At 49.5% G+C, this 22,502-nt stretch overlaps 1 protein-coding gene across 3 annotated transcripts in view; it reads left to right on the forward strand.

Annotated features, from left to right (window-relative positions):
- Ankrd33b (ankyrin repeat domain 33B) overlaps window positions 1–22,502 on the forward strand; it is an 82,827-nt gene that overhangs the window by 48,314 nt on the left and 12,011 nt on the right. For all 3 annotated transcript variants that reach the window (XR_008219427.1, XM_052743016.1, XM_052743017.1), the window contains exon 3: window positions 19,632–19,772. Coding sequence is in view for 2 of the 3 variants with exons in the window: in XM_052743016.1 (XP_052598976.1) it covers window positions 19,632–19,772 (141 nt within the window). In the remaining variant the exon portion in view is untranslated. The remainder of the gene's footprint in view (window positions 1–19,631; window positions 19,773–22,502) is intronic.

Here is a 22,502-nt window from a genome sequence, read left to right on the forward strand (position 1 = left end):
TGACTTTAGCTTGTGTCAAGTTGATATAAAACTGTCCAGCGCAGATGGGAACTGGACTCAAGGCTCTGAGGCTGGAGAGAGTGCCCCAAGTGTGGTGATGTTGGCAGAAGTGTCTGCTGTTGAAGAGAAGAAACCTCTGCTGCCCCTTCTTGCTTCCCAGGATCCACTCTGGGTGGGTCTCATCAGGGGACACAGGGGAGCCCAGTAACACTGGCACTTGCCCTCCCGTCTGTCCTAGTGGGGGTAGTCTGCGCACCACATTGGCCAGTCCAGATACACATGGTGGAGAAACTCCCGAGATCGCTAGGGCCAGGGACTGTGCCGGAACACCCCCTTTTCCTCTCCCAGTTCTAGAGTGGGAACTCGATCTCGATGGTTAGAGTCCCAGGCTTTGGAAGGCCATGTCTCAGCTCCCAGCAGCGGGCGTGTGAGCGCGCCACTGTCCTCGTTTAATTTCTGCTCCTGTGACAGAATACCAGCAAAAGACAGCTTAGAGGGAGGGGAGAGGTTTTGTTTTAGTTTACAATTCCAGGTTACAGTCTGTCATAGCGAGGAAGTCAAGAACTGAAGACCGTTGTATCGCAGCTGCAGGCAAGGGCAGAGAGAAGGGTGCAGGGCATGCTCTTCAGTTCCGTTTATCTACTTTTATACAATCCAAGACCTATACGCAGGGGGTGGTGCCGCCCACGGCGGACTGGGTCTTCCTATACCAATCAACATAATTAATTATGTTAATTAATCATCCCCCCACAGGCTAGCCTGACCTAGACAATCCCTCACTGGGACTTTTCCCCCAGGTGATTATAGATTGTGTCAAGTTAACAGTTAAAACTAACCAGTCACAGTGGTGGTAGGTTTTGGTGATCACAACCCTCACACAGGATATCCTGTGGGTCAGGCACTGTGTCAGGGATCAAGGGCTCAGACGTGAGGGGCCACCCTGCCTTGACTCATTCTCCAGCTCACAGGACAGAGAAATAGACACAGAGCTTAGCACTGGCTGCTCAGGCATTGGGGAAGGGTGTGCTGTGTGTATGGAACGGGAACATTTCATCTGGCCTGGGCGCAGGGCCAGGGCTCAGAACACATGAGCTTAAACCTTAGCTAATGTGTCTCAAAGCCTGGGGCTGGGATGGAGGTACAGGAATGGGTCTCAGGAATGAGGGGACCAGGGATGGTGTAGGTCGTGTGGTTTGGAGAATCCTGCTAGGAAGGTAGGGGCTGGGCCTCTCAGTGCCCAGCAGGGTGATTCCAAGTGACATAATGCAGGGAGAGTCCACAGGGGAAGGAGAGCTGGGTGCCTGGAGCAGAGCTGTCGGTGGTGGTACTGTGGGTGATGAATGAAGTAGGAGTCCGGGCTTTCGGGTGTCTGTCTTGCCAGGGGCCAGTACTGACCGTGAAGAGTGAAAAAGCAAGAAGCAGGGGGCTGGAGAAGCATTGGTTCTGTTTGGAATGCTGGTATAACCAACACGGAGGTCCCAGCACCAGAAACACGCATGGGGTTGATGGAGGTTAAGGATGGCGGGGGCATGGACATGGGTGAGATCAACAGTGGGAGACTGTGAGGAGGAGATCGCTTTTCTGATTTGATGATTTGCATGTCAGTTTTTAATGCCCGTGGGATGCTCTCTGAATTCTTGCCTTTTGAAATGTTTCTGGTCTGTATACCTGTGAGCAACACCTTGACTGAGTGTAATAATATTGGCTGCCCCTCCCTCCTGCTCTTCTCCCCTGGCTTCTCTCTCCCGCCTTCCTTCCCTCCCTCCCTTCCCTCCCTCCCTCCCTCCCTCCCTCCCTCCCTCCCTCCTCTCCACTTTCTTCCATCCCAGGTGTTGGAAGGAGTAGTTGGAGTCCCACCGGCTTTATTTTTAGTTTGTTGATACCTGGAAATGTCATCCATCCTTCATGCTTGACATTGGAAACCAAGATACAGTTTCCAGCACCCACATGGCATCTCATGACTGTCTTTCACTACAGTTCTAGGAGATCTGGCACCCTCTTCTGGCCTCAGTGGGCACCAGGCATGCATGCAGCACACATGCATACATGCGGACAGATAAAACAGTTACACACGTAAACTAAAACATGATAAATAAATCTTTTAAAAGCCCACAGAAACTTACTATCACCCATCTCAGCTCCTCTGTGTGCTTGTTTGGACTCCTCTTGGGTGTGTGTTTACTTCAGGAGACAGTTTCCAGCTGCTTCTGGAATCTCTGTCTGCCTGTTTTGTTCTCAAGCCCTCCGGCATTCACCCTCACCTGTGGAGTGGAGCAGCCCATCCGTCTTCAGTCCACCACCCTCTCTCTGCGCGGGGAAATGCTTCACGGTACCTGCATTGCACCTTTTTTTTTTTAATGTTGTTGTTGTTCTTATGCCAGTTCCCACAGCTTCGATTAGCGCTCCTGAGCTGGCAAGGGAGTGCTCCCCAAAGCTTTATTGTGAGAAATCCAGAACAGTTCAAAGAAAAGAACCAAAGACCTGCTGGCAGCTGGTGATTTTGCCGGTTGCCTTTTGTGTTTTCTGACTGCCCATATTATTAACTCTTCTCACGGCCGTGACAAACTGCCCCACAGAAGCAACTTCCGGAAGGAGGGATTTATTTGAGCTCTGTGGTTGGAAGGTGCAGTCCATCGTGGGGGTGGGGGAGGGGAGCATGGGGTGGAGAGCATCTTTGGCTGTGGTGGCGGGGACTCGGGTCACTGGTCACAACGCCACAGTCAGGAATCGAACAGCTGACACTTATCTCTCTTCTTATGCAGTCAGGGTCTCTACATAATAGAGGAGTGCTACCCACATTCGGGGTGGGTCTTTTTTCCACAGTTAAAACTCTCTAGGAGCATCCTTACAGCATAGTGGGGGCTGTGTATCCTAGGTCATTCCAAAATCAGTCAAGTTGACAACAGAGATTAGCTCTCATCCCATCTGAAAGTCACCTACCCCCATGTAGCTGGAGAGTTTTTCTCTCCGGGTCCCACCAAGTCCCGCCAGTCCCGGAGCCCACTTATAAAATAAACACACAGACGCTTACATTATTTAAACTGCTTGGCTGTTAGCTCAGGCCTATCATTGTCTAGCTCTTACTCTTATATTTAGCCCATTTCTATTAATCTATACTTTGCCACGTGGCTCGTGGCTTACTGGTACCTTATATCTTCCTTGTCCTGGCGGCGGCTCCAGGCAGTCTCCCTCTCTGCCTTCCTGTTCCCTCAATTCTCCTCTCTGTTAGTCCCACCTAGACTTCCTGTCTGGCTACTGGCCAATCAGTGTTTTATTTATACAGAGCGATATCCACAGCACCCCCATGCTTCAGCAAGCATCTCCCAAGACAGGGGTATGCCTATCACTGCTGCACCCAAGAAGCATAACATGGACACAGTTGGAGTATGTGCCCCCAAACTGAGATACAGCATCCCCATGGCCTCCTGTACATCCTTATAGGCAAGGGCCATATCCCTAATAGTTGTGTGGTGTTTAAACCAGGGCAACATCAGGACCACACATTGCATTTAGGTGTCACATCCCTTCTGCTTGTCGTCAGGAAGGACACCAATGGTCTGTGGCCACTGGGATGTCTGACTTCCAGGCTGCACGCCCTCAGGTCCTGGGGACACAGCTGAGGTTCTGCCGCATAGCCTGCTCTGTTTTGAGTCCCATTGTCTTCCTGCCAACCAGAGGATTCTTCGTCTCCTCCATAGGACCATGCTTGCCCTCTACTGCTTGAATTTCCAGATGACCTGGGTCCTGAGAAGATGTTCTGGAGCTGTGCTCCACGGTCAGGGGATACGGTGGGATTTGCTCAGTGCCCTGGGCATTCTCTTTCCTGCTCCTCTCCCCACTGCCTCAGCTCTTTCCTTTCCGTGGTGTGGGGTCTGCGAGGGCTGAGATGGGTAGAACCCACATTTTGCCTGGGGTGGTTGGTACCTGCTGACCTAGGAGGGGTCTCTCTTCAGACAGCCTGGGAATACTTGTGGGTGGGCTGAAGTGGCTGCCAGGTCCCAAAGGATCTGAGTTGTGGGAGGCATGGTCACATCCACTGACTCTGACTGGGTTGAGCAGGTGGAGGGTGATGAACTTGACTGTGTGAACCTCCCTCCTGAGATGTATCCAACCTTCTTATTAAATAAGAAACACAGAACCAATGCAAAGAAGAAAGCCAAGAGGTCAGAGCTAAGAGCTAAAACCTTACCCTTCCTCCTGCGGTGGTCCTACCTCTCCGAACCAGAGCTACCCCTGTGTTAAAGTCTTTATATAGAGTTCCTGTCCTGCCTTCTCATTGGTTGTAAACCCAACCACATGACCACCTCCTCACGGCCTGTCTGTATAGGCCTCCAGGTTTTCCATGATTGGTATTAAGATTAAAGGCATGTGTATCCAATAATGGCTGTATCCCTGAACACACAGAGACTTACCCAGCTCTGCCTACCAAGTGCTGGAATTACAAGCGTACGCCACCACTGCCCTGCTTTCCTATGGCTTGCTAATAGCTCTGACCCCCGGGCAACTTTATTTATTAACATACAAATAACATTTTAATACAAATAAAATATCACCATACCCTCCACAAGGCCTGGATGATCTTGTGTGCTGTTTATGCAAGTGTGATGCCCAGTGTTTGGAAAGAAACGTAAGCAATCAAGGGGTGAGTGGGAACAAAGAGAACTCCTCTCCCAGCTGCCCAGTTCCCAGAAGGAGCGTCCAACCTTCTAACATTGCAACATGAGCTATTGTCTGCAAAGTTCACAGTCACACTTGAGACTGGATGTCTGCACGGGGAGCAGTTAAAGACACACACACACACACACACACACACACACTGAAATGGCCACTCCATGATTAAGGGGGACGGTTTTTTACTGTAGATAACAGAGATGATAGAAGCATCTGGGGTAGGGGCTGCCACGGCTACATTTCAGGGAGAGGAGAAGGCTGACAGTTGCCAGGGCTACAGGAGCAGAGAGGATAGAAAAAATCGGTGGAAAGAGTCCTGCCAGTCGTAAGGGGAGGAGGGCAGGTTAGCTGGAATAGCTTGGGAACCAGTGTGGGGCTCAGCTCAGGTCTGCTGGAGACTTGTTTGAGTGAATAGAGAACTAGATGCCCTCTCTGGAGGCTGGGGGGCTAGAGGAGCGAATAAGAAAGGCATGGCTTTTTCTGGTGAACAGAAACCCACTTTACAAGGTTTCCGAGGAATGCCGAGTGTTTATCTGGCCAGAGTCCAGCCTCAGCTCAGCCCCAATTGTCATCTTGGAGGATTGGGAACTGACACCGACCAATTTAGTTACAAAAACCCCAAAATCAAGCAAACAGCGACCCACCAACCCAAGGCAAACCACTCAAAACGACAATAGACCCCTTGTAATGTTTCCAGGACGCCTGTAGATTTGTGTTGGCTGTACTGACAGCTGTTCTTGACCACAGACGGTCCATGGTCTGTGCGACAGCTCAGTGGAGGCAACTGTAGTTAGTGCCTGACGGCTGAATAACCGTTTCTTGGTTTAAAAAGGAAAATCCATTCTTTATCCCCCCCCCCCCCCCGCTTCTGTTATTGCACCCTGATCTCCCACCTCTGCCCCCCCACCCCCTCTGCCCCACCCCCTCTGCCCACCCTGCCCCACCCCCTCTGCCCCACCATGCCCCGCCCCCTGCCCCACTCCCACCTCTGCCCCACCCCCAGGCCCCCCACATGCTGCTGCCAGCCCAGGCTTCTCGCTCTGCAAATTGCCCAGGAGGCAGCGGGGAGGAGGCTTACCGTTAAAATGTAAATTGAAATGCTTTTCCTTGGGTTGGCCGTCTGTCTCCCCATTCCCTGCCCTGTTGGTGCTGGGGGTGACCCCAGGGCCTCCTATGTGCATACTAGGTAAACCCTCCACCTCTGATCTCCCCAGCCCCCCTTTTTTGGTCTTAATTGTCTCAGCTTGATGAAGATTTTCTCCCTAGTTGGTTTTGGAAATGCTGGAGGCTGCCTTAACCCCATGGTGCATTCTCAGCCTGGCTCCTGCCTCTGCAGAACTTGGGCTGGTTAATCCACCCACAGTATAATACAGAGCTGGTTAAAACACTGACTGCCAGGCCCTGTGCTGGTTAATCCACCCACAGTTTAATACAGAGCTGGTTAAAACACTGACTGCCAGGCCCTGTGCTGGTTAATCCACCCACAGTTTAATACAGAGCTGGTTAAAACACTGACTGCAGGGCCCGGTGCTGGTTAATCCACCCAGTTTCATACAGAGCTGGTTAAAACACTGACTGCCAGGCCCTGTGCTGGTTAATCCACCCACAGTTTAATACAGAGCTGGTTAAAACACTGACTGCCAGGCCCTGTGCTGGTTAATCCACCCACAGTTTAATACAGAGCTGGTTAAAACACTGACTGCCAGGCCCTGAGCTTGGAGTTTGTGTTTTAACAGTCTGGGCCTGTCACCAAGTGTCACATGCTAGTGTCCCGATTAGGGGACCCACTCCGAGGGCCTGGGTCTCAGAGGTTCTCCTAGCAGATGTCATGGGGGGCCCCCCCACCAGGAGCCACTCCAGTGGCAGCACCACGGACCCCCACAAGATGACTTTAGAGGGGTACAAAGGCATTTCAAATTTCAAGTGTAAAATAGGAAAGTGAGGCTGTCGTGGTTTTCCAGGGAGGCCAGAGCCCTCTTATCTGCTTGATTTCTTAATTTCAACCATTATCTAGAAATTGCTGCTGGCAGTGTGTGTGAGAGAGAACTCCTTCCCCTCGCTTAACACCTTTCCTAATCTGCACTCACCAGGTCCCCACGGAACACTGGTCACCATGCCATCCAATCTCAGGCTTTATTCTTTATTCTCTGCCCTTTGCAACCTCGAAGCCTGTCCCCAGGGACACACCCCCTCCCACAAGGCCACACTTCCTAACCCTTCCCAAACAGCTCCACTAACTGTGGTCCAGCATTCAAATACATGAGCCTCTGGGGGACCGTTCTCCTTCAGATCGCCATGCAAGACTAGGGCGACACTGTGGAGATTGCGACTTTAACCTTTCCTCTTGGTCTGGCTATGAGTTCTGTGGAACTCTCACAGCTCTGCACGGTCCTCATGGCGTACTGGGCTCATTTCCATTTTCCACCAAGATGTCAAGTATGGAACTAGTACAATGGCCAAGTTTGTCAACGTTACACAATCTAGAACAGCGGTTCTCAACCTGTGTGTCACGAACCCCTTAGGGGTCACATGACCCTTTCACAGGGGTCCCATATCAGATACCCTGCATATCAGATATTTACAATTACCATTCACAACAGTAGCAAAATTACAGTTATGAAGTAGCAGCAACTGTGTTAAAGGTTCAGAGCATTAGGAAGGTTGAGAACCACTGGTCTGGAATCAGCTGAGCCAAGAGTCTCAGTGAAGGGTTGTCTAGATCAGGTTGACCTGTGAGCATGTCTGGGAGGCGGGCGGGTGTAGCTAGAGTTTTCCTGCTTGGCCCACAGTCAGGACAAATCTCTCTCACCCGCCAGTCCCACAGCCATTCAGATCCGACCAAGTAAACACAGAGACTTACATTGCTTACAAACTGTATGGCCGTGGCAGGCTTCTTGCTAACTGTTCTTACAGCTTAAATTAATCCATTTCTATTAATCTATACCTTGCCACATGGCTCGTGGCTTACCGGCATCTTCACATGCTGTTTCTCATCATGGCGGCTGGCGGTGTCTCTCTCTCTCAGCCTTCCACTTCCCAGTTTTTTCTCCTCCTTGTCCCACCTATACTTCCTGCCTGGCCACTGACCAATCAGTGATTTATTTATTGACCAATCAGCAACACATTTGACATACAGACCATCCCACAGCACTTCCCCTTTTCTTTTCTTAAAAAGGAAGGTTTTAACCTTTACACATCTCCAAAGTCAGCTTGGTATATTTGGGAATTTGGGCATAGCTTCTCTTACTACTTCCTGCTGGAGGGGGGTGCTGTATCTTATGGGGACACAAAGAAAACTTTAGGATCATGGAGTAGTCCGTGAGGCTGTATCGTCTGAGCCAGTTGCCTTGAAACCATTCTGGATGTTGGATCATCTGGGCCTTGGTGTCACCTTTCAGGGGTTCTTGGCTGGTCAAACCTGATGTATCTTAATCTGGAACAAATCCATAGCCTCTGGCTTTCTGTGGGAGCAAAAGCAGAATCTCCTTTCCAAAGCAACATATCCTTATATCCAAATTTTGAAGTCAAGGTACCTTTAAAATATACATTTTGGCATAACTTAACAGCTTTTACAATCAAATGTTTTTTTGCAGTTAAAAATCCCAAAGACAACACAATCCAGATTCTCTGTGTAATATTTATCTTCACGTGGCTTATTTTTATATTAATTTTACTGTCTCTTTAAAGACTTTATTTTTTAAAACTATGTATTTGTTTCTATAACTGTATATATCACCTTTTTTGTCTCTTTTAAGCCTACGTATCTTTTACACACATTGTAAACTATTACATCTGAATCTGTCTTATTGTGAATCTATTGCTTTAAGCTGCAGCAGCTGTGGCTGCTGGCTCTGCCCACCTCAACTTCCCAACATGGTGATGGTTTACCACCAGCTCTGGGAGCTATCGTGGGTCTATGCTTTTATCCAAGCAGCGTGTAGCCCAGAAACCTCTTTTTTTGTTTTGTACTAGCAAAGGCTAAATCCACCACGCAGCTTAATGTGCCATTTGCTGAGGCCTTGTTCCCGCCATACGGCAGGTCGAGCGCGTGCGCATACCAGAAACCCACCAGTAGCTCAAACCGGCAGCTGCCGCTCATTTGAGAGAGACAATTAGGAAGCTGTTTTTAGCTCCGTTTTAGAATCTTTTTTTTTAGTTTTTAGGTGGAAACTCTTGCCCCATGTTGGGCGCCATTTGTAGCTAGAGTTTTCCTGCCTGACCCACAGTCAGGACAAATCTCTCTCACCCGCCAGTCCCACAGCCATTCAGATCCGACCAAGTAAACACAGAGACTTATATTGCTTACAAACTGTATGGCCGTGGCAGGCTTCTTGCTAACTGTTCTTACAGCTTAAATTAATCCATTTCTATTAATCTATACCTTGCCACATGGCTCGTGGCTTACCAGTATCTTTACATGCTGTTTCTCATCATGGCGGCTGGCAGTGTCTCTCTCTCTCTCAGCCTTCCACTTCCCAGTTTTTTCTCCTCCTTGTCCCACCTATACTTCCTGCCTGGCCACTGACCAATCAGTGATTTATTTATTGACCAATCAGCAACACATTTGACATACAGACCATCCCACAGCAGGTGGGGGTTGTTTTGGTTACATTAATTGACATAGGAAGATCCAGTCCACTGTGGGTGGCACCATTCCCTCGGTGTGGGTTCTGAAGTGTGAATGTAGAAAGAGTGAGCTGAGTTGAAAGCATGTATTCATTCTCTCTGCTCTTGACTGTGGATGTGATGTGACTAGCTGCTTGAATTCTGGCCTCGATTTCTCCTCAGTGATAAACTCTGACTCAGGATTGTCAGCGGAATAAACCCCTTCTCCCCCAAATTGCCTTTTGTCAGGGCATTTCATCACAGCAACAGAAATGAAACCATGGGGTGGGACCCTGGCTGGTGTGGACTGCCTGACGTGGGTGCTGGGAGCCTGACGTGGATGCTGGGAGCCAAACTTCATCCTCCGGGAGAGCAGAACGTGCTCTTAATACCAAGCTGTTTCTCCAGCTCCCCTGCCCTTAGGAATTGGAGAACTGAGGAACAGCTGGAGGGTCACTGAGCCACACCCACAGCCCTTTTGTTCTTTGGAGACATGGTCCCACTGCATTGCCCAGCTGACCTTCAACTTAACAGTTGTCCTACCAAAGCTTCTTGAGCAACCAGGATTATGGGCTGGTTCCACTAAACCCAGCTCTTCATTTGTAAAACACATTTATTTTCAAGTTATATGTTTGTTTGGGGGAGGGGTGGGGTATGTGCACACAAGTCCAGGTGCCCACATAGGCCAGAGACATCATATTCCCCTGGAACTAGAGTTCCAGTGGTTGAGAACCGCTAGATACAGGTGCTTGGGACCAAACCTGGGTCTTCTACAAGAACAGTACAAACTTTTGATCAACCACTTATCTTTCCACCCCTGTTTAAAAAACAGACTTCCTTTTATTATTTTAAAATGGTGTGTGTGCACACGTGGGTGTGCATGTGTGTGCATGCATGCATGCATGTGTGTGTGTGTGTGTGTGCGCGTGTGCATGTGTGCATGCATGTGAATATAGGCCAGTCCTTCATTTTTAAAACAATTCATCAATTACCTCCAATCATCAAGATCTTGTTTCACCTTGACTTTTATGAAGGGATTGTTTCCTCTCCACCCTCCAGCCTTCTCTCTCCTTCTCTCTTTTATTGTTTTAAAGGAAAGATTAGAATTTTGGTAAGCCTTTGCTCTCCTAGCCCCATCCTGCCTCTTCCAGTAAACCCAGCTTTCAGACCTGTAGCACCGTACCCCAGTGCCTGAGGGGCAGTCAGGCAGAGCAGCCCCAGCCACTGCTCTGCTCTTGTATCCCGGAAGACAGGAAGGGAGGCTTGCCTTCCTCCAGCCCTGCTGCTCCAGCTCTGGCATGTCCCCTCTGCTAGTTCAGATTCCCACAATCTCTGTACACCTAGTAGGATGCTGAATTTCAAAAGCCAACAGTTCCCTCTACTGGCGATTTGGAGAACTACAGCGAGTCGAACGAGACAAGACAATAGACAACCCAGATTTCCATTTCTAAAGCAGCTTTGAATAAAGGAAGACATTTTTCACCTGTCCCTGTTCTTAGCGACAGCAAGACTCAGTCATAATTGGTGCTTGTGACAATGTTGAATGAGTCGGTGATTAATTACTGTGGTGGCCATTTAATTTTAAACGATGGGGTTCGTGGCTTGAAGATCATGAAGTGTCTGATAAGGGAGCTTCTCCTGAGGGAGAAGTGGACACGTTTTGACCTTCTTATTCACTGAGCCTGGAGTCTGCAGCCAGTTGGAGGGCTGTGGCTCACCTTGTCACACTGGGCTCAAATCCTGTTGCAAAACCAGGGAAGAAGGAGTGTGGGAAAGGACGGTCCATCAGGTAGCCAGGAAAGGGAGGCGGCTGGATGTTCCGGGTGGGGTGTATACAGAGGTCATGGGTTAGAGACAGAGTTCCAAGGGGAACAGGAGAGCTGTAGACATCTCAGGGATGCTTACTTACCAGTGTCTATGGTGGCCTTGCTCATAGTAGCCAAGTTATAGAACAAACCTAGGTGTCCAGCAACTGGGCTGTATAGAGAAATGTGGTATATCTACATAATGGATTTTTTTCAGCCATAAAGAAGGAATTTGTATTATTGGCAGAAAAATGGATACGGCTGGAGAAAAGTTTCCAGAAAGACAAATATTGTGTGTCTTTTCTCGACTATGTTCCTTATTCTATATAGCAGCTACATGATTATGTACACACACACACACACACAGAGAGAGAGAGAGAGAGAGAGAGAGAGAGAGAGAGAGAGAGAGAGAGAGAGAGGGAGAAAGAGAGAGAGAGAGAACACCAAAGTAGAAGTAAAACTCTAAAGAGGTGGTTCTTAACCTGTGGATTGAGACCGCACAGGGGTCCAATATCAATTAACCTGCATATCAGATATTTACAATTCATAACAGCAGCAAACTTATAATTATGAAGAGCTGTGAAATAATTTTACAGCTGGGGGTCAGCACAACACAAGGAACTGTACGAAATGGTCACGGCATTAGGAAGGAAATAGAGCCATTACTCTAACGGAACAGAGAGGACTAATGGGAAAGGGGAGGGGTGAGAAAAGTGAGAGCGGGGGTGTGCTCAGTGTGTGTGTGTGTGTGCGCATGCGTGTACAAAAACTTGAAAAAAAGCTCAAACCGTAACACAGAGGCCAGCCTTGACGTCACCGGGTGGGGGAGAGAGGCTGTGGTTGGGGGACAGAGGGTGAAGAAGAGGCACTCACCACAGAGGTGAACTGTGGTCCGAGCTGCACAAGCCACTGAGGGTTCTGAGTGGCTGCTGTGGTCAGAGCGGCTTCTTCCTGGACCACACATGCTCTAGGTGGAGGATGGGCGGCAGGGAGGCCAGGGAGGCCAGTCATAAGAGAGGCTGCAGCCCAAGGAAGTACCACAGCCCAGATCAGTGGGCAGACACGAGCCAGAGGAAGCTAGGATAGGACATGCTGGAAGACAGGGAAGAGGGGAGATTGGCAGCATCTCCTGACTGGTGGCGTGTGGGAGATGGGGAGGGTTTGGGACGAAGCCCAGACTTCTGGCTTAGATGTCTGGTGCTATCCATCAGTACTGGGGGGAGAGGAGTGGGTCAGAAGGGAAGGTGTTTGGGGGTTTGATGCAGTGGTTTTGGCTTAGTTGTGGGACCCCCAGGATAAATACCCAGTAGACAGATATTTAGGTGAGAAACTAAAAGAAGGACAGAAGTAGATGTGGGTGAGTGAAGATTTAGAGATAATAACTGAGTGCATGGATGACGGAAGGAGAGCGTGGGGGATGAGGAGAGGAGAGCAAGGAGAACGTGGGGGGGGGGTGAGGAGAGGGCTTGTCCGTCACCCAAGGAGCAGCAGCTTTTCAGGAACAAGAAAAGCAGAGAGATGTGGGGGGGGGGAGGTCAGAGGGTGAGCACTGGAGGATTCTGGGGAGACAGTTCTGTGAATGAGGCAGGGGAAGTGGTCCGTGCTGCGGGGGTGTCGAGTAGCGGAATGACCAGCCGTTGAATTCATCGCAAGGTGGTGTTGATGGAGAACTGTTGGGAAGGTTCAGTCAGAGTGTCAGTGTGTCAGTATCAGGTGAGCACGGGACTGAAAGGCGTGCAGTGACTAATGGCGGGTGACTGTGTGTGAAGACAGCCCACGGGGCTATTGTTGGAAATACATGTCTTCTACTTTTAATTATGCGTGTGCGTGTATCTGTGCACACGAGTGCAGGTGCCCGAGGAGGCCAGAAGAGGGCATTAGATCCCATGGAACAGGAGTTACAAGTGGATGTGGGTCACTGGACATAGGTGCTGGGAACTGAACTCAGGTTCCCCTGTAAGAACAGTGGAGCCATCTCCCTAGCCACAGAAAGATGAGAGCCTTGAGCATGCATGCCAGCCAGCCACTGCTGGGTGACCCTCTGCCCCTGCGGAGTCAAGTTTCGGACATTATTACTGCACGCCTCTGTGTGCAGGCTGGAGATCCACAGGTCTTGATTTTATGGCTCACACCTATGGTTAAACTAGGGACCCTGTTCTTGGACACTTTTCCTAGGGCATCTGTTTTACTAGCATTTCTTGTCATGCTCCTTGTGGGAGCAATGAGCCAGCTGGAGAATGATCTTCTTAGGGGGAGAGCTGAGGCCCCAACATGAGAGAGTCTGGGTTAGTACATTCTGCTGGCTTCCTACCTACACATGTCCCATGGAGCCGAGCTCCTTGTGACACAGGAGCCATGATGTCACACGGCAAGGGGCAGGGTGAGGTCATGGGAGCGTGTCGCAAAGAGGGTGTGATTGATGAGCAGAGGCAAAGGATGGCACGATATTCCAGGAGAGTGGGCACAGATGGCTGTCACGCCCAGGAGGTGTAAGATGACAGGTTGGCATCATTAGTTATTACGTTATTCCGGTCATGGCTGTTGGCACTACTGTAGAGTTGGGAAGGTGGCATCTTTGATGAATGTTGTTTTTGCTGAGAGAGACGATTCAGTTGTTCAAGTGTCGGTTGAGCAAGTGTGGGGACCAGCGTTTGGATCCCCAGAATGCACGTAAATGCTGTGTAGGTGTGATGATCCACCTGTAAGTCTCTGCTCAGAAGGCAGAGAATGGGGTCTCTGGAGCAGTCAGTTAGCTGAATCAGTGAGCTCTGGATCCAACTGAGAGATCTAAGGACATAAGGTGGAAGGTGATTGAGGAAGACTTCCAATGTCGCTTTAACCTTGGGTGTCTACATGTATGCCCACACATGCACACACCATCACACCACCACATACATAGCTGCATATACTCATTTACCACATACAAATACACATGGGAAAAGAAGAAAATATAGTTATTATCATAGTGTTGGTGGGGGGCCTTGGCAACTTTAATAGGAACAGGGTCATCTGAGTTTTCAGTAGGAGAGAGGGAGCAGAGACTGTTTGTGAATATGGGGATGTTTTGGGGGTGATGTGGGGAAAGTGAGGGGTTCCCTTCCTGTGGTTCATGTCCCCTGTGAAGTAGGAGGTGAGTCGTCTTGGGACAGAGCAGCTGACTTAGACAGTTAATAGTTCTGGGCTCCAGAGATGCTCAGTCTGTAAGTGCAGGAGGACCTGAGTTCAGAGCCACAGAACCCACGTGAAAAGAGCAGGTGTGGCAGTGCATGTCTGCAGCCCCAGTTCTGGGGACATGGAGACAGGAGGTTTCTTGGCCAGCCCGTGTAGCTAAATTGATGAGTGCCAGGTTCTGTGAGAGACCCTGTCTCCTAAGATGGAGATGGCTGAGGAAGATACTCAATATTTCCTCCTGGGCTTCTCATGTGCACCCACATGCACATTCTGGTGCACCTGCACATGTAACATGTATACACACACACACACACACACACACACACACACACACACACACACACACACACAGAGGTGGAATTTTCCCAAATGTAGTTTGGAGGTAGTTGGCCAGGACACACAGACTTGAGCCAAGACGAGCCCATTAATCTACCTGCTCATGTGGAGATGCTGTTCCTGTCTGTCTAGACCTGAGCACGGGGGTGGGGTGGTGGAGGAGGTGGGTTGACATGTCTCCTTGTATTGCACAGAGACCTGCCCACTCAGTTCTCAGGAGTGCTCTCAATCATCTTCCACTCTCTATTCCTTTCCTGATGGTCCAGACCTCATCCTATGTACAGCACAGCTTCCTGGACAAGTGTTGTTAGACTTTCTGTTGGGCCGCTAGCTCATAAAAAAATGACACAGAGACTTCTTATTAATTATGAAAGCTCGGCCGATAGCTTAGGCTTGTTCCTAACTAGCTCCTCCAACTTAAATTAACCCATTTATATTAATCTGCATTATATCATGTGGCATTATCACTCGTTCGTCTTGCAAAAGAGGATCCACACCAGGCAGCAGCCACAATTGCTATTCCTGCCTCACATCCAAAACAATAGCTCAGACCGTGTTCCCTTGATTAATTTAAAATAAACTTCCAATTTTAGACGAGTTTGGATTTAATAAAAAGACAGCAGACTTCACAGAGAATTTCTGCACACTACTCGCCCAGTTTCCTGTTAAGATCTTGCATTAAATGTGATTGACAGAGTGAGTGAGCCAATATTTACACACTGTGAATGTCTTAGTTACGTTTCTATTGCTGTGATAAAACACCATGACCAAAAGCAACTTGGTGAAGAAAGGATTTCATCTGCTTACATATCCAGGTCACAGTCCATTGAGAGAAGCCTGGGCAGGAACTCAAGGCAGGAACCTGACAGCAGGAACAGAGCCAGAAACGACAGAGGAACACTGCTTGATCCTCATAGCTTACTCAGCCTGCTTTCTTGTACACCCAGGACCATTTGTCCAGGAGTGGCACCACCCACAGTGAGGTGGGAGCTTCCACATCAACCACTAATCAAGAAAATGGCCCACAGAATAGTCTACAAGCCAATCTTATAGGGGTGTTTCCTCAATTAAGAGTCCCTCTTCCAAGATGACTCCTAGTTTGTGTCAAATTGTCATAAAACTAAGCTGGGCAGTTAGTGACTAAATCCCTTCTTTGTTGAATGGTCCCTACTGTCATCCCTGCCCCCAACCCCCTTCCAAGACAGGGTTTTGCTATGTAGCCCTGGCTGTCCTGGAGCTTGCTATATAGACTAGCCTGAAACTTGCATCAATCCTCCTGCCTCAGCCTCTTCAATGCTAAGATTACAGGCATGTGCCACCACACTTGGCCTCTAATGTCCTTTTTCTGTTCCCATCCACCTGGGATTCCATGTTGCATTTCTGTGTCTCTGGGCTCCTTGGTTGTGACACTTGCTCGGCCTGCCCTGGTGTTTGATGATCCTGATAGATTTGCACACAGGTTCTGGTGTATTGGAGGACGTCCCTTATTTGAGCCATGTCAGGTACTTTCCTGGTGACTGGATTGCAGCTAGGAGTGTTTTGTAGGATCAGAGTGCACAGGGCCACCTCATCCCATCTTCAAAGGGCATGTGCTACAAGCACAACTCTGGTCACCTGGCTCAGGAGTGGTGGCATTTCTCCACCATGAAGTTCCCCTCCCTACTCCCCTCTCCCGTGTTCTGTATGCTCTGGAGAGACATCTCCAGGCTCAGCCCTCAAGTCAGGAGTAAGGAGTCACTTTCTGCCTGGTGACAGTGGAGCGCCTGTTCAGGGTCTCCAGTTTCTATGTGTGGTTTGCTTTTTTGTTTGGTTGGTTTTTGTTGGTTTGTTGTTTGCTTTTTTGAGGCAGGGTCCCATGTATTCCAGACAAGCTGCAGACCTGTTACGAAGCTGAGACGACCTTGAGCTTCTGCTCTGCCTCGCACATGCTGGGGTATAGGTGTGCACCAGAAACATTGTGTTTGCCTTGTTTTGCTGGGAACCTTCTGCACACCTCCATGGCTGTGCCTTTTGTCATTGTGCGTGGTACTGTCTCCCTATTTTCTAGACACAGAAAAACTGGTCCCCTTCTCGGACCACTTGGGGTTTTGAGGGGCAGGTCTGGGAATTGAGCTCTAGTATTTCTAGAGCAAGCTCTCTTAAGTATAGTGGTGACCTCTTAGTTATGTTGGGCACCACTTGGGCCCTTTTCTTGGGCAGGGCAAGGCTCACTGCGGGGAGGTAGGGAGTCACACACACACACACACACACACAGAGAGAGAGAGAGAGAGAGCAAGAGAGAGAGCGCAAGCACGAGCGAGCGAGCACATGTTGTTTACCTGTCTTGGATCCTCCTGGGGGATTAAAGCAGGACCTCTACCATGGCTGTCAAGTGTTGGATTGCTCCATCCGTGAGCTACACCCCACTCCACCCCAGTCTCCACTTGCCCTGCTTGTTAAGGAGAATAGTTAATGTTTACACAGTCTTTAGTGTCTACTGAACACAGCCATCTACATGGTCGGGGCGCTGTTCTCCCTTCTGGAAAAGCCTGGGGAAGAGGAGTGACTGTTGGATCATCAGAGTTCCAGACTGCAGTCAGGATGCAGGATTCCCATACATCCCACAATATACATACAATATCTGTACAGTGGGCAGTTTGCTTTAGAGATTTTCTGGTTTCTTCTCTCTGCCCATTCAACTTGCCAAGGATGTGGTGTGTGTGTGTGTGTGTGTGTGTGTGTGTGTGTGTGTGTACACAAACAACACCTGCTGCAAATTGTGACATGCAGTGTCACATTTTTTAAAGGAAAAGATTGAAACAAGTCGCAATTCGTTTCGCCGAGACCGGTCTAAACCGGACTGGTGCAGCACGTGTCCAAGCGGAACACAAGCTGACTTGAGAGCAAAGGTCGACTACCCCACCAGCTCTGGAACTATCGAGGCACCATGGTCTCTTGACCCCCAGCCTCATCCTGACCCCCTCACACAGAGGAGGCCGGGTAGTCAGTGAGTCCAAAAAGCACCATTGCAGGTTGGAACCTGTGTGTTATGTAGCCTGGAGTCCCAGCCTGGTCTCCTTGGCTTCGTAACAGTCAGCAAGGCGCTGACCCACCTTTTCACAGCCGTGGCTGAGTTCGGTGGTAAGCCATAGCCCTGCTTCTTAAGAATCAGAATGCTAGTTTATGTGGCTTGTTTATTTTTAACTTTGAAGTGGGTGACAGGTCAAGGATTCAATTTGGACAGCATGGACAGCAGCCTGGAGTACAAAATGTCCTTCTCAAGGGATCGCAGAGGGTCCATCCTGGATATCTGTGTCACTTGGGTGTGGCTGGGTAGATTTAATGTTGTGCTCACACAGTGGAAGGACTGGGAAGGGGGGTGAAGGCCGAGGACATATGTGCCCCCTCTACTTTCTGCCTCCATCCTGAAACCAGCTTGGCTGGGATTGCCAGCCACAGCAGGGAGACAGATTCTCCGAGCTGCCACCAGCTTTAGACTTCTCAGTCTGCGGCAAGCAGGAGAGCCCCCAAGCCCCCAAGCCCCCAAAGGGTTCCTTGGTCCAAGGTCCTAGGTCGTACCACCCATTCAACCTCTGCCCCGGAATCATGCTGGGAAGGGAACTCTGGGCCAAAGGGATCTGACTTCCCTACATTGTAAAGGTAAAGGGGAGGGTGCTGTGAAGTCCAGAGAGGGTGGGGACGCCCCTGAGGCCCTGTACCTGTGGGTCTGACAGTGGAGTTGAAAGGAGCATGGGTAGAGTGGGATTGCGCAGGGAGACTGAGACAGCCTGACCTGTGTAAGATTGGGATGGCTCTGGGCACCCAGAACCTTCCCCCAGGGCAGAGGAAGAGGGACTTCTGCAGTCTCTCATTGCCCAAGGCTTGCTGGCCATCTTCTGCAGGGTCAGGATGGAGAGAGAAGCTACAGGGGAGGGGTGCATTTAAACACCGGGAAGTGGGCAAAGGAAATTGTCTTTTTGTCCCATGTGGATGGTCCTGAAATAGTGAGAACAATGGAAATGATCTTGCATAGCCCCCTTCGGGGAGCAGGAGGTCATGTCTAGATACTTTCTTGGTTGTCAAGGGCTGGGGGAGGAGTGGTGTTTGGTTGCTCTTGTGTTCTAGGGGTACAGGCCAAGAAGACTGCTTGCCAAATTGTAGTGTGCAAGCCAGCCCCATATGGTTATCCAGCTCCAGTGACACGGCTGCTGTAACTGGGGCCCTGGTTTTGATCACGGAGGGCGGGTGGGGAGGAACAAATCACAGAAGGACTAGGGAAGGTGGTTTAGGTGGCCGAGGAGTGGCTGGGGCGGTAGACTCAGCCGCCATCTCTGCTAGGCGGGCAACTGGTCTCCTGCCGGCTAAGAGGCCCCTAATGCGAGTGCCTGGCATTTAAAAGCCCTGGGAATGAGCAGAAACCATGTTCTGTTTGTGAGGAACAAGGGAAGATCAGTGTTGTTAAATGTGGGTTTTCCCCTGCTCAGGTTTTATGGCCGTGTGTGTGTGTGTGTGTGTGTGTGTGTGTGTGTGTTCATGTGCATGCACATGAGGTGGTGTGGAGCAGGAGTTGGGAGAGATAAAGGGAGGGAGAAATACAACATGTTTTAAGTGGTAACCGGAGGTGCCCAGCATGAATTAAGACACATTCTTGCTTCGGTGTGTGTCTCCACTGAAGCTCCATACTTGGAAATGTTTCCCAGGCTCCTTTGCTGCCTGGCTTCTGTTTGCCCGAGCGACTCCTGCTGGGAGTTGACTACACCCTGCCTGTGGGGAAGTGGACTCACTCTCCCCATGTGGCAGTGCCGCCTGCCTGTGCCCCTGCCTCACCTGAGAGAGACAGAAGGGCCAGAGATGAACCGCACTGTGTGTTCCGAGTAGTGTCTCCCGCTTTCCTCTGCCCCCTGCCCCCTGTGTCCGGGAGAATTGTGTCGGGATTGAAAGAGCACACACACAGGTGACAGCCAACACAGTTTGGTGATGAACAGTGTCTGTCTTTCTCTGCCACATAGAAGTGATCAGCTCTGTGGGTACGTGAGTCTACATGCGTGTATCATTCTCTTTCAGGGCATGCCACCATCACCAACTACTTGCTGAATTATTTCCCTGGTCTGGACCTAGAAAGGAGGAACGTATTCGGCTTCACAGCCCTCATGAAAGCAGCCATGCAGGGCCGAACGGAGTGTGTGCGCGCCCTGATGCTGGCAGGTAAGTCCGCCTGTCCTGTGTGGTCTCCAGGCTCTAGACATGCCGGGGGGGGCTCTTTTAAAGAATGCATCTTAAGTAGACCCATGCCGCTTACAGAAACCGTGGCAGTGAGGAATAGATTTATTTTTTTCCTGAGCTGTATGGCTGTCATCCTTTGAGTTTCTTTGAAAAGGCAAAAGTGAGCTGGGTATATAGCTCAGGCAGCAGAATGCTTTTCCAGCACGCACAGTGCCCTGGGACTCAGTCCTAGCACAGCACAAAACTGGGTGTGGAGATGCATGCCTGTAACCCCAGCACACAAGAAGCAGAGGCAGGAGGATAAGGAGTTCAAAGCCATCCTCAGTTACATAGCCTGAGATATGTGAGATCTTGTCTACATCTCTCAAAAGCAAATGACTTCAGAGCTGGCCAATGAGGATTAATCACAGACAGCACTTGCCATTCCCCGAAACCCCACTGCTCCCTGCTACCATCCTCCCTCACCTCTCTGTCTGTCTATAGACCCTCTAGCTGTGCTCAGATTTATTCTTCAAGAGTGTATATTCTGGGGTCTGGGTGGATGCTTAGTGGGTAGACTGATGCCCCACATGCCTGAGGACTGGTATCGGGATTCCAAGAACCCACATAAATGCTCAGTGGACATGGCAGCCCGCCTGGAATTCCACACTGGGAAGATAAAAACACTAAGTGTTATTTATTAAGCAGTGCAATGTTATTTATTACGTGGTGCTGTTTACTATGTGAGAAAAGCCACGAGGCACAACAAAGCCCACTATAATGCACATGTGCATATGGGCTTATGTAGCTACACCACTCATGGGCATACATTGCATGACCATGCTGGGTGCAAATTACGTGATCACGCAGCACATGGATTATGTATGATGTAAGGCCCTAGGATGACTAAGCATCTTGCCTGGCTACCAGATGGCACACATGCAGTCACGTAGCTTGGGGAGTGGCGAGGAATTCTAACACTAAGGGGATTTCAGGACCAAGCTGGCTAGCTAGACTAGCTGAATGGAGGTGCTCAAGGGAGATTTCTGATATCAGCTTTGGGCCTCCACATGCATAGCTACTTATGTGCATGTGCATAGGCACCTGAGCACACATGTGCGTAAGGAGAAGTGTCCTTCTGGCCTTGCCTGTGTCCTGAGGACCGCAGTGTTGAAGATGACCCAGATGATGGGGACAGGGTTTGGGATGGACAGAGCCTCCATGGGGATATCCTTAGCCGCAGCTGGATCAGTATGACTGTGCACTTACTCTGTATGTCCTTCTTGACATCCCGAATACTCCCCTGTCCTCCTCCTTCTCTCCCTCCTCCCTGAGGATGAATATGATAGCACTTCATAGATGTTTGATGGACCCCCATATGACAGTCCTTGTGACTGATCTGAGTTCTTTTCCTGGCCTGAACCGGAAAGAATCATTGCTAGAACAACATGAGCAGGTTTCTTTGAGAATTAATTGAGAGAAAAAAAATGTCAAGTGCACATAAGAGTGGGTTCAGAGTTAGCAACTAACACCACAGAGGGTGTTGCTGTTACTTCATGTGGCTGTTTTAAATAATCTTTGTTCTCCACTCAGCATGTAGCCGAGGCTTATAAAGAGTATCTGTGTGCTGTTCTCAGTTCTAGAGGCTGCAAAGCCTGACATAAAGGCATCAGCAGATGTGATGTCTGCGAGGATCCAAGCTTCCTTGTGTCTTCATATAGCAGGGTCAAGGTGTCTCACATTAGACTTTCTTTACAAAGGACACTGATCCCATGTGGGGCCTTGCTCTCAGGACAGGCCATGTCCTAACAGCCCTAGCTCATATTACCGTCACAGCGGGTACAAAGTTCCAGCATGTGAGTTTTTGAGGACAGAGGTCAGATCACAAGGCTCCTCTGGTCCTAATTACCCAAGGGTGGTGACATTGTTCTAGACATCGGTCCTTCCATGAATGCCTTATTTCTGCTCTGTGTCCCCAGCTGGCACCCACATGCGGTTCCCATGTCCTCCATCCCCTCTGGTCTGTGACAGTTGCTCTGTCTTTACCGGTTGTTTGTGGTTTGGCATTGTGCGGTATCTTTGTGATTAGTCTGGAGCTGTGGGGTTCACAACCTTGGATTTTCTTTCCTCCTGCTTTAATCTACATGTCTTAGAAAATACTGTTAAGAGAAACACCCCAGATTTAATGAGCAAGGAAAGGAGCTTGGGAGATAGAAAAACATTCTTGGGGGAAAAAAAATCATCATTAGAATTGACTCCTGGGACTGATTAGATCCCAGGACCCATATGGTGGAAGAGAACCGGTTCCTGCAGGTTGTTCTTTGACCTCCACATGCCAGCTGTGGCATGTGTGTACACGTGTGCATACACACATTCAATAAACACATACATGTTAAAGTATAGTTTAAAATTTATCCCACCGATTGTGCCTTTCATGCAACCGAATTTAATTTTTAAAAGCTAGATAACGGTTTCCGCAGAGGTAAGGCCCTCCTGTCTCATTTCAGTGAGAAATAGTCATTCCTAATTAAATGGTGATTATCTGAGGCTCTGTCCGTTTGTCCGTTTTTACCGTGTCGAGATCTAGTTATAACTACGTGTGGATCTTGAAAGCTTTATGTTCTTCCACCCAGAAGTTAGGGTATCAACACATCAAGTGCATTTCCCCCAATTAATTAATTTGAATGATCAACTTTTTTGGGCAGGGGGTGAAATCACTGTTCCTGTAGTGTC

The sequence above is a fragment of the Peromyscus californicus genome, unplaced genomic scaffold (genome assembly GCF_007827085.1).
Source record: "Peromyscus californicus insignis strain IS unplaced genomic scaffold, ASM782708v3 Scaffold_18__1_contigs__length_77618521, whole genome shotgun sequence".
In the NCBI taxonomy this organism is placed as follows: Eukaryota; Metazoa; Chordata; class Mammalia; order Rodentia; family Cricetidae; genus Peromyscus; species Peromyscus californicus.